The 17,076-nt window shown below is 35.5% G+C and overlaps 1 protein-coding gene across 1 annotated transcript in view; it reads right to left on the bottom strand.

Annotated features, from left to right (window-relative positions):
• FRZB (frizzled related protein) overlaps positions 1 to 17,076 on the bottom strand; it is a 57,694-nt gene that overhangs the window by 8,401 nt on the left and 32,217 nt on the right. The window contains exon 3 of the mRNA XM_044666471.1: positions 6,332 to 6,397. Within this exon, the coding sequence (XP_044522406.1) occupies positions 6,332 to 6,397 (66 nt within the window). The remainder of the gene's footprint in view (positions 1 to 6,331; positions 6,398 to 17,076) is intronic.

Here is a 17,076-nt window from a genome sequence, read left to right as displayed (position 1 = left end):
AGGGAAGGGAAGGGAGGGGAAGGGAAGGGAAGGGAAGGGAAGGGAGGGGAAGGGAAGGGAAGGGAAGGGAAGGGAAGGGAAGGGAAGGAAGGGAAGGAAGAGAAAGAAGAGAAGGAAGGGAAGAGTGGGAATGAAGGAAGGAAAAGAGTAGTTTGCTGAGCATCAGAAATGAGGCTTGAATATTTCTGGAACTATCATCACCATCATCATTTTCCTTGCCCTTTTTGTATTACATTTCAAATTCTGACCCTCCCCCCCAACTCCAGGCATTCTGATCTTCTGATAAATGTGCCTTCATAATCCATCAATCTCCTCCTTTCCTCCTTTGTTTCACTATTGATTTTCACTCCTTAAATTATCCTTTGGTCTCCTGTTGAAAGAAAGTACATACAACTTTCTTCTGTGACTAGATCTGCCCTTCTTTCTTTAAAAATGAAAAAGAAAACTTTTAAATTATAAATTTAATCACCAACATAAGCATTCCAAAATACCGATAACAAAATTGCCCTAAATGTTTATGTCCCTTTCTGAACTTTTTTGGTTTTCTTATGGTATTCTAAAATGTTTTCTTAAGGTTTATTTTTTGACAGTAATTTTCTATTTTATTTTATTTTTCCTCAATTACATGTAAAAACCATTTCCAAGATTTTTCAAAGAATATTGAGTCTCAAATTCTCTCCCTCCCTCCTTCCCCCTTAGCTCCCCACCCCTTCTTAAAATGGCAGTCTCATATAGATTTTATGTATGCAATCATGTAAAACATTTTTCCCATATAAATCCTTTTGTGGATGGAAATTCAAGTAGAAAAAAATTAAGAAAGCGAAAAAAAAATTGCTTTGGTCTGGATTCAGGCTCAGTACTTTTTCTCTGGAAGTAGATAGCATTTTTTTTATCTTGAATCCTTTGGGATGGTTTTGGATTGTTGTATTGCTAAGAATAGCTGTTATTCACAGTTCTTCATAGTATTCCTGTCACTGTACAATGTTCTCCTGGTTCATCTTATTTCACTTTGCTTCAGTTCGTGTAAATCTTTCCAGATTTTTTCTGAGCATCTCCTGCTTGCCATTTCTTACAGCACAATAGTATTTCATTACAATCATATATACTATAGCTTACTCAGCCACTCCCCCAAATAGATGTATATACACTCACTTTTCCAAATCTTTGCCCCTCCACAAAAAGAGCTGCTGCTTTAAATATTTTTGTACATAAAGGTCCTTCCCCCGCCCCCAATTTTTTTTTTATTTTGTTGGAATACAAACCTAGTAAAGGTAATTCTGGGTCATAAGGTATATACTATTTTACAGTCCTTTTGGTAGTTTTTTTTTTGCTCTCCTGACTGACTAAACCTGTTCACAATACCACCAACTATGCATTTGTGTCCCAACTTTCCTACATCCCCTCCAAGTTTTGTTATTTTCCTTTTCTGTCACAATAGCCAATCTGATAGGTGTGAGGTAGTACCTGAGAGTTGTTTTATTTTGGATTTTTCTAATTAAGTTATTTAGAGCTTTTTTGCATGACTATAGAGAGCTTTAGTTAGTTTGCTTGAGAACTGCCTGTTTATATCCTTTGAACATTTATCAATTGGAGAATGGTACTATTCTTATATATTGAGATCATTTCTGTAGGTATTTGAGAAATGCAGCTTTAATAAAGAGACTTGTACAAAAATTTTGCACCATTATGATTACTATGTTTTACTTTCCATCTTATTTACCCGTATTTGGTTTCTAATTTCCACCTCCCTCAATTTGCCCTCTTTGATAATAGCCCTACCCTCTGTCTCTCATCCCCTTTTCCCTTCTATTTTCCTGTAGGATAAGATAGCTTTCTATATCCAATTGATTGTGTATATTCTTCCCTCACTGAGCCAATTCTGATGAGAGTAAGATCCACATGCTCTCTTGTCTCAGTCCTGTCTCTAAAGAAATATATTTAAATCTTGGTAGATAAGTGGTAGCGTATTGCAGATGTGGAATGAGACATGTTATGTCAGACATGGCCCAATGTGCTGAATTGTTTTTTCTCAACTTCTTTGTTACAAGGAAGAGTTCTTTGATATATGGAAGTTTAGAAAAAAATAACAATGTAAACAAAGAAGCAACAAAATATTTTAACATATAATAAAACAAACCACCCTACTGGGCCTTACTTCCACAACCCAACATCCCCAGTTGGGAGATGGGAAAGAGGAGAGGTGGAAGAAAGAGAATTTGGACCTGAAAAAAAATTTTATATATATTTTTATATTAGATGTTATTTTTATTTATATATTATTATATAATAACTATCCACAAAGACTAGCTCAGTCACTTACTAGTTATGTAGTCTTGGCCCATTCACTAAATCTCTTTGGGCTTCTGTTTTCTTATTTTAAAATGGGAATGATACTTATGTTACCTACTTCAAAGTTGTTTTTAATTTTCTGAGTTTTTGTTTTGTTTGGTGAAAAAAGTGAATTATCAATCTTAAATTATTATAAAAATGCAAGTGATTATTATTTCCCTGAGAGAAATCCAGTGATTTTTTTAAAAAGGTTTGACTTTTGTTCATTCTATTTTCCCACATAACAATACTGTGAGAAGTTTAAACAGCCAAAGTTCTTGTGGGATTTTTTGTCTTGTCAAAAGTCAAAGTACTCATATCCTTTGAGAGGCCCTTTTTTTCCCTGGGATTACTACTCAACTTTTAGATAAAAGGGGTTTCAAATAAACACTTAGATGTTTGGATGCTTGGATAAACTGTGCCTTTCAGCCTTTCAAGGTTCATTCATTACTGGGAAAGAAAGGTACTCAAATAGCATATCCTAATGAAAAGGGATCAAGTTACCCTGTTGAAGCAATAATTCCAAAGAAATATAATTTCTTCAGTATCTACCTTCTCCACAAAAGCAGATCACAAGCTCTCTCCCTCTCAGGAGATAGACTGTTTAAAAGCAGAACCAGAGTGAAAAGTGCCCTAAATCTGGGGTCAGGAGATCTTGATTCATATCCCAATTTGAACATTTACTAGAGGACACTCTAAACACAACAACCTATCTAATTCTTATTTTCCTTATTTCTAAATTATCTGTAAATCTGTAAAATATCTGTAAATGATAATGTTTACACAAATGTCTCTTAATTTGTAAAGAATATTGGTAGACTTTAAAGCTCTTTGGAAATATGGGCTGTTTTCATTGTTTTGATTGGGTGGGGCTGCAAAATAAATAATCATGGGGCAGCTAGGGAGCACAGTGGGTTAGAGCATTAGACCAAGAGTTGAGAGGACCTGGATTCACATATGGCCTCAGATTCTCCCTGGCTGTATGACCTTGGGCAAGTCACTTAACCCTAATTACTTAGCCCTTGCTTTTCTTCTGTCTTATAACTGATGCTAAGATAGACAAAAAGGAAGAGCTTAATAAATAAATGAGTGAGTGAATAAATAAAGGAATAAATGATCACCTAGTGGCCAAAGCTCTGGTGATAAGTGTCTTCAAACAGTGATAGGATGTTAGGTTACTTTAACAATTCTGTTGAAATGTTGAGTGATAGAGGTGGGATTTTAAAATTTCAACAGGCTAAATTTTGGGATGAATTTCATAAGATTAAATAGAATAGTTGTCACTTTAAAGAGAGACTGCATGGTATAATGGACAGAGTTGAATTTGAAGCCAGAAAGACCTGAGTTTAAGTCACACCTCTAATACACACTGACTTTGTGACCCTGGGCAAATCATTCAACCTTTCTCAAGGCTCTTGCTAGTTTTGTTGTTCAGTTATTTTTCAGTTGTGTAATGACCCCATTTGGGGTTTTCTTGACATACTTGCTGGAGTGGTTTGCCATTTCCTTCTCTAGCTCATTTGGCAGATGAGGATCTGAGGAAAATAGGATTAAATGACTTGCCCAGGGTCACACAGCTAGGAAGTCTCAGTCCAGATTTGAACTCAGGTCCCCCTGACTCCAAATCTGCCATTCTATCCACTTTGCACCTAGCTGTGCTTTCAGTGCTCTATAGGCAACTTTTAAGGTAGAAATCATAGAAATCTGCATTGGTAAAAATAATTTCTTCAGCAGAGGGTTCCTTATACTAATGAAACTATAATTCTGTCCCCTCTGTCAATCAATGTAAAGTCTTATACTCTGGTTCAAAAAGCTTATTGCAAAAGCAAAGTACAGGTAGTACTTGAATAAGATCTGAAGTTTTAGTGGATTGCAAGCTCAATATGTTTAAGTGAGATGACAAGCAAAAAGCTAGTGCAGTCTAATATATGGAGAAGCACAGGGTCCAGAAAGGAAATGAAAGTCCCACTATACTGTGCCCTTGTGAAACTACATAAAGTACTATATTTAGGTCTCATCATTTTATTGTAGGAAACACATTGATAAACTGGAGAATATCCCAAGAACAGTCAGTGTGGTGAAGGGCTTCCAGATCATGCAATGTCAGGATCCACTAAAGGAATTGGGAATGTTGAATCTATAGAAGAGATAACAGTCAACAGGACAGCTGTCTTTGAGTAGCTAAAACACTACCATGTTCAAGAAGGATCAAATTTGTTCTCCACGGCCCCAGAGAACACAGCTAGCAACAACAGATGGAAATTATAGCAATGAAGATTTCCACTCAATATAAGGAAAAACTAGTTAACACTTCATTAACAGAGCTTCCCACATTAATAGTCCTAGCTCATTTCTCTTTCTAAAATTCCTAGGAAGTTTAAATAAAATTAGCATACCAATTTATTTATAGCCTATTTCTTCTAAAACAGGGAATTAAAGTTTCACAGTAAAACTTTTTTTGGTACAGAATAAATTTGACTCAATTAACTAATTAATAATGTGTAATTATTTAATTTGCTGGGTTTTTAGCATTAATAATCCCTTGGGAAAACATCAACTAGTACTTTAGAAACTGTACCTGTGCTAAAACATAAAAGAAGAAAACTCTTAAGAGGATTAAGCCTTGACATTCTATCAACCATCTCTCTGGCTTTTCTCCATGAATAATATTGGTATTTACAATGACTGGGGTTTTCAGTAAGATTCAAAAGCACTTTTGAATAACCATTTTTTATATTCAGTATTGTTTTAATGTTGGATATATTTTTGCATCTCAGAAATTCATTCATTCAACAAACATTTATTAAGTACTTCCCCTGGTAAGAAGCAGTGTGGCATAGTGCTTAGAGAACTGTCTTAGAGCCAAGAAGATTTGGGTTTAAGTCACACCATAGATACATAATTGACTATGTGTTCACAGGAAGGTCACTTAACCTCTCATTCTCTAAGGCAATTCTCCAAGATTATGTTACATTGATGGAGGTTACCTCTAACTTAGAAGTTCCCCACCCAAATGAAATCACAGGTCAAGAAGATATAGATAGATAAATAAATTGAATTATATATATATATACATATATATATATGTGTGTGTATCTTTGTGCATATATAAATGGGGACCCCTAATCCATGAATTTACTTTCCAAGATATCAGTTGTGGAGGATTACCCATGAACCACTGGAAGTCCACCTATGGCTACTGTCTGCCCCCAGCAGCAATCTCTTCTGTATCCACTTTCACTTTTGGGGGTTTTTTTGTTGAGGGGTGGGTCACAGAGCACCCCAGTTGGGGTGCATGAGCAAAGAATCAAAGAGAATACAAATATATCAGGGTCATCGGGGGTTCACTTTTATCCATGGTTTCAGCAAACCAAGGCAGGTCTTGGAATGCATCCCCCATGGGTACACGGCCCTACTGTATGAATATATGTGTATGTATATGTATACACACATACATATGTAATATATACATATATATATACAACCAATTGTGTCAGTCATAGGGATTACAAAGATGAAAAAAGGTATTCTCTATTCTCATTTTGGGTATATCATATACAGTAATAATTACACAAAACATTCCATTTCTTGCCCATACTGAACAATTTTAAAATGTATTTCGATTGAATAATAACAAAGCCCAGAGTATATTAAAACTTTAAAAAGACAAAATCTTCATCCCAACTCTATGCATTCTTTATAACACATGACAGAATTTTCCATGTTACCCAACTCTGACAGAAGTTAACAAATTCGATTTCTCCTTATTTTGAAGTCTGAGGGTATTCATCTGGGTACAATTAGAAATGAGCAATCAGGAATATCCGCAGCTCACAACTGCATTCGAGTTTCTGATTCCATTTTGATTATAAATCCATTATAACAGAACTTACATGAAAAGTTCTGCCTGTATAAATTTAAAGTCAGTTGTTCAAAATAATAACCAATTCTTTGACTTCCTAAAACCTATGAGTTCTAAATTAGATTTCATAGTAATTCTTACCATAGTTATAATTGTTCCGGAAGTAGGTCTTCTGTGTGGCTCTTACAGGCTTACATTTGCAGCGTTCTGGGAGGGAAAAAAAGCAGTAAGAAGGAAAAGTGAAAAGTTAGCCATAAATGAAGAAAAGTACAGATTTGTAACCTCCAAATCAATTTTCCCTTTTATTTTTTTACTTGCCTCCTTTTAAGGCATGAAACAAATTTGGCAGTTTGTTGCTTCTATATATATAGCTGAAAGTCAAGGAATGCTACAGTCTCCAAAGAACTGAAAATAACTGAAAATTATCACAATGAGGACAAAAGAGAGTCCTATAAGGGTCATCAGCAGTGTGTAACACATTAAAACTGGGTATTATACAAAATAAGTTACATGAGAATTTATACCAAAGAAATGTATGGGCAAAAAAGATGGGCCAGCCATGGATGGATAGCCTTATGTTCCAATAAAAACTCATACGAATTCAAAGAAGGTCCCCAGTATGTTGAGTTCGTCACCTGGGCTGAACTTAGGGGAAGACATGGGCAAGAGTCACACAGGCTGAATAGGCATGGAGGGGCAAAGGACTTTGACACTGGAAAGAGTACTCGCATTGATGAAACATTGGAATGGGAGTTGATTCTTAGAAATTTATTAGGTCTAGCCTCTTTTTCTAGGTTAAGCAGTGAAACTGAGGGGGATGGGAAGGATCTTAATACACTAGAATGAGATTATATGGTAGGAGAATGGACCACATGGAGTTTGGTAAATAGTTTGTCAGCCCCTATATGAAATCACTTAGAACAACCAAAAGAATTTAGTAGCTATTTACCACAAATCATTTCACCTCTTTCAGAGACTCTATTTTCTTAATTTGTAAAATGAATGGATTGGACTAGGTGACCACAACAACTTTGTAAGGTAGGTATTATTGTTACCATTTTATAGAGGAGGAAACTGAGGCTCAAAGCAGTTGAAGGACTTAACTGTGGCAATAACAACAATAATAAACAATGATAATTATAATAGCTAACATTTATATTGTACTTACACTTTGTACCAGACACTGTGCTATTTACAAGTATTATTTCATTTTATCCTCACATCAACCCAAGGAGGTAAGTGCTATTATTATTCACATTTTACAGATGAGAAAACTGAAACAAACAGAAGTCAGATGACTTATCTAGGATCACACAGTTGGTAATTATTTTAGACTGAACTTGAACTCAAGTTTAAAAAGGTAAGTGGTTTGCTCATGATCACAGAGCAAACTAGCAAGAGAAGCAAGAGTGAACTCACATCTTCCTGACTCTAAGTCCAACACTACATCTACTTTTTTCTTCCTTCCTTTTTAAAAAAAATTCTTGCCTTCTACCTCCATATCATCATATATATTCACTTACACACACACACACACACACACACACACACACACACACACGCACACACACACACACACACACATACACGATGGCTAGAAGTTATACTTAACACCTCAATATGAGAACCTAAAGAGTGTCCTGGAATTTATGAAGTATTTCCTCCTACTTATGAAGTACTCTTCCCTTGGAAGGGAAGGAGGAAGACACTGGTTCCATGCAAGTAAAGAGATGAATCGATGTGTACATTTTACACTGTTCATCCGAATGCATTTTCCCATAAAAAAAAATGCTATACAGTCACTCATTCCTGCAGCTCCAACATTAACAAGTTGTTTGAGTATTTTGTTATTTAGTCATTTCAGTCATGTCTTTCTCTTTCTGACCCTGTTTGAGGTTTTCTTGGCAAAGATACTAGAATGGTTTGCCATTTCCTTCTCCAGTTCATTTTACAACTGAGGAAACTAAGGCAAACAGGATTAAGTGACTTGCCCAGAATCATACAAGTAGTAAATATCTGGGGCTAAATTTGAACTCAAATCTTCCTGACTCCAGGGTTAGGACTTTATCCTCTGTGCCACATACCTGTCCCTCTGTTTGAGTATAGATGAACCTTTATCTTATCTAAGCCTTGATTCTTCCTCCTCTTTAATATGAGAGTAACAATTTCACTTCCTACCTCATAGTGTTGTTTTAAGGAAAGCTATCTGTAAATCATTTTTCCCCTCAAAAAGCTGTCTTTCATTAGTGCACTAGGAGGGCTTTCTCTATTCACTAGAAACATTGGATTAACTCCCATGTGGACAATTGAGAAGAGCCAATTCATATTAACATGAGTGTATTCTCTACCCTCCTTCCCTTTTTTGACCTTACTTGGGTGTTTGCTCATTTAACCAAGTAAATTTCTGAACTGAATATATTTTTGGTCTTTTCTAAAATCATAAAGATGAATTTGTATATGCATTTCTGTTTAAGGGATGGGAGAGAACTATTTCTAATTCTCACTCTCACCCTCAAGCTCTGGGGGTAAAAAGAAATTGGACAGATTAGTAAACCATTTGGAGACTTCCTTGAGGCACCCTAGATGTCCTTTGGCAATGATCCAAATGGCCAGCTCTCCCCACTATTCCAGCAGTAGGTACTCAAATCCCAGGTATTCTGGGAAACCCTATACAAGTAGCAGGTGCTAATAATACAAGGCAGCAGAATTTGGGATAAAATGGAGAGAAGAGATACCAAGACCATTTTGACTGACTTAGTCTATTTTAGAATAATAATGAGGAATACAGACCCCTGACTTTAAGTTACTAGAAGAAATGTAAACTTAAAAAGTGGCTTTTCCAACCTTTCTTTCCAACAAGGGCAAAGATTTGGGCCTGTGAACTTTTATTTTCCTCCCACATTAGAGCATTACCATTCCACCAAGCTAACTCCAGAAACTTTGGGTATGGCTGCAGAAACAACAATGGAGGCACAGGATTTTGTACCTAACAGCCATGAAGCACAACAACCATTATTATAATAATGCAGGCACTTTTAATAGGTCTGTTTAATAAATCAGAGCACCTAGATGGCAGAGGAGCCTAGATTCAGAAAGGATAGAGTTCAAATCTGATCTCAGGCATTTACTAGCTGTGTGACCCTGGGCAAGTCATTTTGAACATGCTTGCTTCAGTTTCCTCTGCTGTAAAATGGGGCTACTAATAGCGCCCACTTCAATATTGTTGTGAGGAAGAATGAGATGTTTGTCAAGTGCTTAACACAATGCCTAGCACATGGTAGGCAACCTAGAAAAAGTATGCTACAATTGTAATTTGCTACAAATATAAATTCATATTTATTTAAAATTCCCAAGTAATCATTTTATTATTTAAATAATTTTTATTAATATTATTAATAGATTTGTGAGTGATTTCTGAACAAGCAGAGAAGTTGAGAATGTATCTTCTTTATTAAGAGGAAACTGAATGGCTAAATCTACTCAGTTTTGACATAATGTCAAAACTGAAATTCAAGCCCGGGACTCTTTGATTCAGTGTTCTTTCTATCAAACCACACTAAATTCCATAATTTCATGCCATTCCATATGTATGTATTATGTGAACTTTGCTATACATTTTATTTAGTTTTAATACAACTCTATTAATTGGCTTAGTGCTTATTAATCATCATGTGTGGTGGCCAAAGAGCCCCTAAAGCACTGTTGAGATATCATCAGAGCAGGTTCAATCAATACGCCCAAGTGACAATTTTCTTTTCCATGCTGGAGATACAGGTACGCTCCTGGGATAATCTCTCTTATGAACACCTTTCTGAGCTTCCACATCTGAGCTTCGCTAAATTTTGTTCAATCACTTGAAATCAAGCTATGTATTTCCTTCTGCTCACTGATGAAAGAAATTGATAATAAGATTCAAGTAGCTCCCTATTACCTTTAGGGTCTTTTAGGAGTATAAACTCCTCCATTAAGCACTTAAGTGCTTTGCACTTGATGCCAATAGACCTCTGCAGCCTTATTATACATTGCTCCTCTTCATTCATGCTCTAGTCCACCCAAATGGCCATCGTGCTGTTCCCCACACACCACATTCCCTCTGACATTTCCATACCTTCATACAGGCTGTCCTTCATACCTAGAATATACTCCCTCCTCCCTTTGGCATCTTAGAATCCCCAAGTATCCCTCAGATCTTAGCTCAAGCACCAAGCTCTATATGAATCTTTCCTGACCATCTTCCCTCCATCTCTACCAGGTAATAATGTCTTCACACCCATAAGAAAAACGATCTTGGGGGCAGCTGGGGGGCTCAGTGGATTGAGAGCCAGGCCTAGAGAGGGGAGGTCCTGGGTTCAAATCTGGCCTCAGAAACTTTCCAACTGTGTGACCCTGGGCAAGTCACTTAACCCCCATTGCCTAGCCCTTACCATTCTTCTGCTTTGGAGTCAATACACAGTATTGATTCTAAGGCGGAAGGTAAGGGTTGAAAAGAAAAGAAAAGAAAAGAAAAGGAAAGGAAAGGAAAGGAAAGGAAAGGAAAGGAAAGGAAAGGAAAACAATCTTGTATTTCTTCTATATTTACTTACATAGGCACACGTTATCTCTCCAAAAGAATGTAAGCTCTTTGTGGATAGTGAATGTTTCATTTCTCCTTTTGTATCCCCAATACAACAGCACAATGCTTACTTAGCACATAGTAGGTCTAAGTGAATGCTTGTTGATTGATTAATCATTAGTGGAGGACGATGAGAGACATTTGGTAACAAGATCCAGAGAACTGTAATAACAGCTAACATTTATATGTGGCTTTGAGGTTTGCCAAGTGCTTTACAAGTACCTCATTTAATATACACAATAACCTCTGGAGGTAGATAAAATTTCCATTTTATGGATGAGGAAATGAGAACAATTTGTTCCAAGGGCCATGAAGGCAGTGGAAGCAGGTGCAGTGGAGCACTTGTGAACTTCATCAGACATCGAAAAGGCATCCATCCACTGCGTCCTGAGCCATGGCCAGCTGTCTTGACTTCTGTCGGACCACTGGACTTTGATGGCTCTGGAAGAGAGAATGAGTCTGCGGACTTTAAGGCAACTCTGCTTCAACTGAATCCAATTTGCGTGCAAGTCAAAAGACATCACTGCTCAGACTGAATGGTCAAGCATCCAAACTCTGCTGCAGAGAGTGCAATTCCAATGGAATGACCATGTAGTTCCAATGCCAAGCATAAAGTCGCCTAAAGACTATCTTACAGAGAACTCACATGAGGAAAGCACTCACACAAAGGTCAAAAGAAACAATGCAAGGACACTCGAAAGGTCCCTCTGAAGAACTTTGATGTAGATTGGGAGAAATGGGATAGCATGCCATGCTCACATCAATGAAGGTGCAGCGCTCTACAAGCAAAGACATTGCACTACCTTCAAAGAAACATGAGAGGGGCAGCTGGGTAGCTCAGTGGATTGAGAGCCAGGCCTAGAGACGGGAGATCCTAGGTTCAAATCCGGCCTCAGACACTTCCCAGCTGTGTGACCCTGGGCAAGTCACTTGACCCCCATTGCCTACCCTTACCACGCTTCCGCCTATAAGTCAATACACAGAAGTTAGGGGTTTAAAATAAAAAAAAGAAAAAGAAACATGAGATGCTCATTTTCAGAGACATCACCATCCCAAATACTCATAGGGCTATTTGTGCCCAACGTGTGGTAGAGTATTCCAAGCTCATACCAGTCTGATCAGCTACAGTCAGATACACAGTACATTGATTCCAATACAGTGATATCATTTAAGTCCTCCTCAATTATGAAGGACAACTATTTCCATTTTATCGATGAGGAAACTGAGTCAGACAGAGGTTAAGTGACTTGCCCAAGATCCTACAGTAAGAGTCTAAGACTGGATTTGAACTTGAGTCTTCCTGACTCCAGGTCTAGCAAATATATTTAATCCACTATATCACCTCACCGAATTTGTTGAGCTGAATATCTTCTCTTCACTGATTTGGCCCTAAGGTTAGGATAAACAATGTGGTTCAGCAGATAAGAGATTCTTGATACTAATATGTGTCAATAGTGTGTCAGCATATGTAGGTACTGGGGGAGAAAATTCTGGCTACAGCCATTCCCATTCCCTATAGATGTTTAAAAATAAAATATTCTTAAATCCAACAAATATTTAATGAGTAATGGTAGGGGGAAAAAACCCTTTCCAAATGGAAAAAAAAACTTTCAATGCTGCAATAGTTTTACAGACAAGGTTTTGAACATTATTTAATACATTTGAGACTAATTTAATACATTTGAGACTAAGCTATTTTATCTTTTATAGAAGAACCTCCTTGCCCAGATCTCAGAGCTAAGAAATGGGGGCAGATGTTCAATTGTTAGCAATCACAGACATTATTAAAATATAAAACAAAGCACAATCACCCTAGAAAGCATCTCATTGCACCTCAAGGTTTCTAAGAAAAGGACCCTTGAGAAAGGTCCATTCCAATAAAACTGTGAAGATGTGTTTTTCTACTTCAATACAGAAAGGGGGAAAGGAAGTACAGCAGGGAGACAGCAGAGAGGAAGGAAGCCAGAGCAGCCAAAAGAAAAGTGTTTTATGTTCCTTTGGAGGCATATAAAATACACAAGTTTTGTTAACCAGTAGATATTATTTTTTCTAACCACCATAAATCCAACTTCTATTCATACATTTGCGAGAAACATGTTAAAATGTGGAAACCCCACAGGGAATAACACTCTTACTAAAAATTCCAAGTTCCAGAAAGAGGCATCTGGTAGTGACAGGCAGCTGTTCCAAATAAAGCAAAAGCAACTTCATTGTCTCAACAATATTTGCTCATGATTAATGCTGGGCCCTATTTTTCAAAAGAGACACTCAGTACTGATATCCTCCATATGCTTTAAAATATATCTAATTGATTTCTATGGATAAAGGATCTCAAAGAACATAATTAGCAGTGTGTAACACCTAAGGTTAAAGTATCCTACACTCCCTCATACTGCTATTTTAATAATCAAGGCTATTATTGTGTTGCCTTTCTAGGAAAAAAAATATGACAATGTTTTCTGCTGATTGACTTTTCACACATGATTTATTTTAGCTTAAAACACTGTAAATTTTTAAAGAATAAAATGTTTGTATTTGTAAATAAAAACAATACTTGTAAAGAAATAATTACGATATTCTATGAATTACAAAAACATGTTCTAGCACCCATATATGGAAGTAGATCTGTACTTTTATGTGTGTTTTTAAATGATGCAGAAAAGGAAGTACCTGGGGGTTTGCAATTCTTTAGGAATCTATGAATATTCTGAGTGTAGCAAAAATACTTCAGCTTTCCCTGAATGATTGTCTTAAATACACATGTGAGTATAATTTTTATGTTTTTCGGTTTTTATTCAGTTTTATTTAGTTTTCTATTCCAAATTCTCTCCTTCCTCACCTCGTTCAGAAGATAAGAAGAACAAAACCTATAACAAATACAAATGACAAAAAAAAAAGACAGGAAGGAAGGAAGGAAGGAAGGAAGGAAGGAAGGAAGGAAGGAAGGAAGGAAGGAAGGAAAGAAAGAAGGAAAGAAGGAAAGAAGGAAAGAAAGAAGGAAAGAAGGAAAGAAGGAAAGAAGGAAGGAAAGAAATATATGTTATAGCATGAATTGTTTAGAATTGAGGTTGGTCATTGTGTTAATCAAAGTTACTAGATCTCTCAGTTAATTATTTTAACTTTGTGTTAGTTCATACAAGTCTTCCTAGGTTTTCCTAAAACCATCCCCTTTATCTTTTCTTTACAGTGCAATAGTACTCCATCACATTCATATACCATAACTTGCTTAACCATTCTTCAATTTATGGGCATCCCTTCAGTTTCCAATTCTTTGCCACCATAGGAAGGGCTGGTATAAATATTTTTATATTTTGGGGTTCTTTACCTCTTTCTCTGATCTCTTTGTGGTATAAACTTAATAGAAGCATTGTGGAATCGAAGAATATGCACAGTTTAATGGGCATAAAATACAATTTCCTCTGTAGAATGGTTGGACTAATTCACGACTCTGAAGAATGCATTAGTGTGTCTGTTTTCCAACAGCTCCTCCATCAATTGTCATTTACCATTTTTGACATCTTACCCAATCTGATGGGTGTTTGGTAGTATTGTCAGGGGTGTTTTAGTTTACACTGCTCTAATTATTAGTGATTTAGAGAATTTATCATACAGTTACTGATAGTTTTGATTTCTTCCTCTGAAAACTGCCAGTTCATGCCTTTTTATCATTTATCAACTAGGTAATGACTTTTTCTTATAAGTTTGACCCAGCTCCTATTTACCTTAGAAATGAGTACTTTATCAGAGAAATTTGGTGCAAATATTTTTTTCACAATTTTTTTGGTTTTCTTCTCATTTTAGTTGCATTGACAAAAGAACTTTTTAATTTGCATTTGACATTGCATTTGACAAAAGAACTTTTTATTTTTTTGTAATCAAAATTTTCCACTTTACTTCTTGTGAATCTCTCTGCCACCTACTCTGTCTGAATCTGTCTCTCATTTGTCCATGAACTCTTTCCTTATCTATAAATGTGACAGATGGTTTCTTCCACATTCCACTAATTTGCTTCTGGTTTCATCCTTTTATGTCTAAATTATGTGCTCATTTAAAGCTTATCTTGGTATGCTGTGCTGAATATTGGTCAACATCTAGGTTCTGCCAGACTACTTTCTAGTTTTGCCAAAGGTCTTTGTTGAATAGTAAATTTTTGCCCTAAAAGATGGAATCTTTAGGCTTATAAAACAGCAGGTTACTGTGCTCATTTGCTACTGAATATCATGTATCTAATCTATTACAATGATCAATCTCTCTATGTCAGTGATGGGCAAACTAAGGCCCGTGGGCCAGATGAGTGTCTCCTGAAATGTTCTATCTGGCCCCAAGACATTATTCCTAATCTGACGAATACAATGAGTAGGATGCAATACAATGAAACTTCAAAAGAGTTGCCTTAGAAACAGACTGACAGATGAACATTTCCTTTCCTTTGACCCCCCCCCCTTTAAAAAGTTTGCCCATAACTACTCTATGTCTTGCCCAGTACCAAATTGTTTTGATGATTATAGCTTTGCAAAAATAGTTTGAGGTCTGGCACTGCTACATTCCTTTATTTTCCATTTTTTAAAATTTATTCCTTTAATATTCTTGACCTTTAGTTCCTTCAGATGAATTATATTTTTTTCTACCTCTAAAAAATTGTTCTTTGGTAGTTTGTTATAGCACTGAAAAGTAAATTAATTTAGGTAGTAGTATTGTAATATTTATTATATTGACTTGACCTACCCATGAGCAATTAATATTTATTCAATTATTTAGATCAATCTTTATTGGTGTGAAGTGTTTTGTAATTGTATTCATATAGTTACATCTTGGTAACAGACTTCTAATTTTTTTGTTGTTGATAAAATATAAAAATGCTAGTGACTTGTGTGGATTATTTTATATCTTGCAATTTTGTAGAGGTTTCTAATTGTTTCATTTAGTTTATTAGTTGTTTATAAGTAAATCTTTAAAAAAGTGAATTTTAGTTCTTCTTTGCCTTTGTTTATTCCTTCAAATTCCTTTTCTTGTCTTATTGCTATAACCAACATTTCTAGTAAAATAATGGAGATAATGGACACCCTTGCTTTACTCTTGATCTTATTCGAAAAGCTTCTAGCTTATCCCCATTACAAATAATGCTTGCTCTTAATTTTAGATAAATACTGCTTTTTTAAAAAAAGTAAGTTCCATTTATTCCTGTGCTTTCCATTATTTTTCACGTGAATGAGTATTGTGTTTTGTTAAAGGCTTTTTCAGCATCTATGGAAATAATCACATTATTTTTGCCATTTTTCATATTAATATGGTCCATTTTGCTTATAATTTTCCTATTATTTAACCAACCCTGTTTTTCTGATATAAATCCATCCTGGTCAATAGCATCTGATCTTTGTGATATATTGCTATAGTCTCATTACTAATGTTTTATTTAAAATTTTTGCATCAATATTCATTAGGGAAATTGATGTATAGCTTTCTTTTTATCTTAACTCTGTAGCTTAGGTATCAAGACATGGATGTCATAGAAAGAATTGAGTGGATCTGTTCTTTGACTATTATTTTTTCAAATAGTTTACATAGAATCACAATCGTTCTTTAAATGGTTGATAGAATTCACTTGTAAATTCAACTGGTTCATTTATGGCTTGTTCAGTATCTTTTACTAAGAAAGGATTAAGTTTCTTTTTTTCTGTTCTGTTAATCCAGGTAATTTATATCTCTATAAATATTCATTCATTTCATTTAGAGCACCTATTTTATTAACATATAGTTAGGTGAAATAGTTCTTAATAATTGCTTTTATTTCTTTACTGGTGATGAATTCAGTTTCTTCATTTTTATACTAGTAATTTAGTTTTTCCTTATCAAATTAGCTAATGGCTTTATGTTTTATTTTTTAAACTCTTGGATTTATTTATGTTCATTGATTTTTTTAAATTTTCACTTTTGTTAATCTCTCCTTTGATTTTTAGTATTTAATTCAGAGCATAAAATCTGTTAGTTTTCTAGGGTGTTTTTAGTTGCAACTCAATTTGTTGACCTTGCATGGAATAGGGTAGACAACACATGGAGGCAGTAGTATTTTCCAGATAAACTTTTTTTTCAGGAATTAACACAGGGAAAATATCTAGAAAGACTATAGTGAAGTACTATTATGATGTTTCTACATATATTTTTAAATTATTTACATAAGCCAGAAGCAACATGAAGAATGGACAAAGAGCAGCATTGGAATCAGGATGACCTGAGTTCAAGTCCTACCTCTGATATATACTATTTTACCACAGGA

This window comes from Gracilinanus agilis, chromosome 3 (assembly GCF_016433145.1).
Source record: "Gracilinanus agilis isolate LMUSP501 chromosome 3, AgileGrace, whole genome shotgun sequence".
In the NCBI taxonomy this organism is placed as follows: domain Eukaryota; kingdom Metazoa; phylum Chordata; class Mammalia; order Didelphimorphia; family Didelphidae; genus Gracilinanus; species Gracilinanus agilis.
Note: the sequence above shows the minus strand (reverse complement) of the source record. Positions and strands in the feature narration are given on the sequence as shown.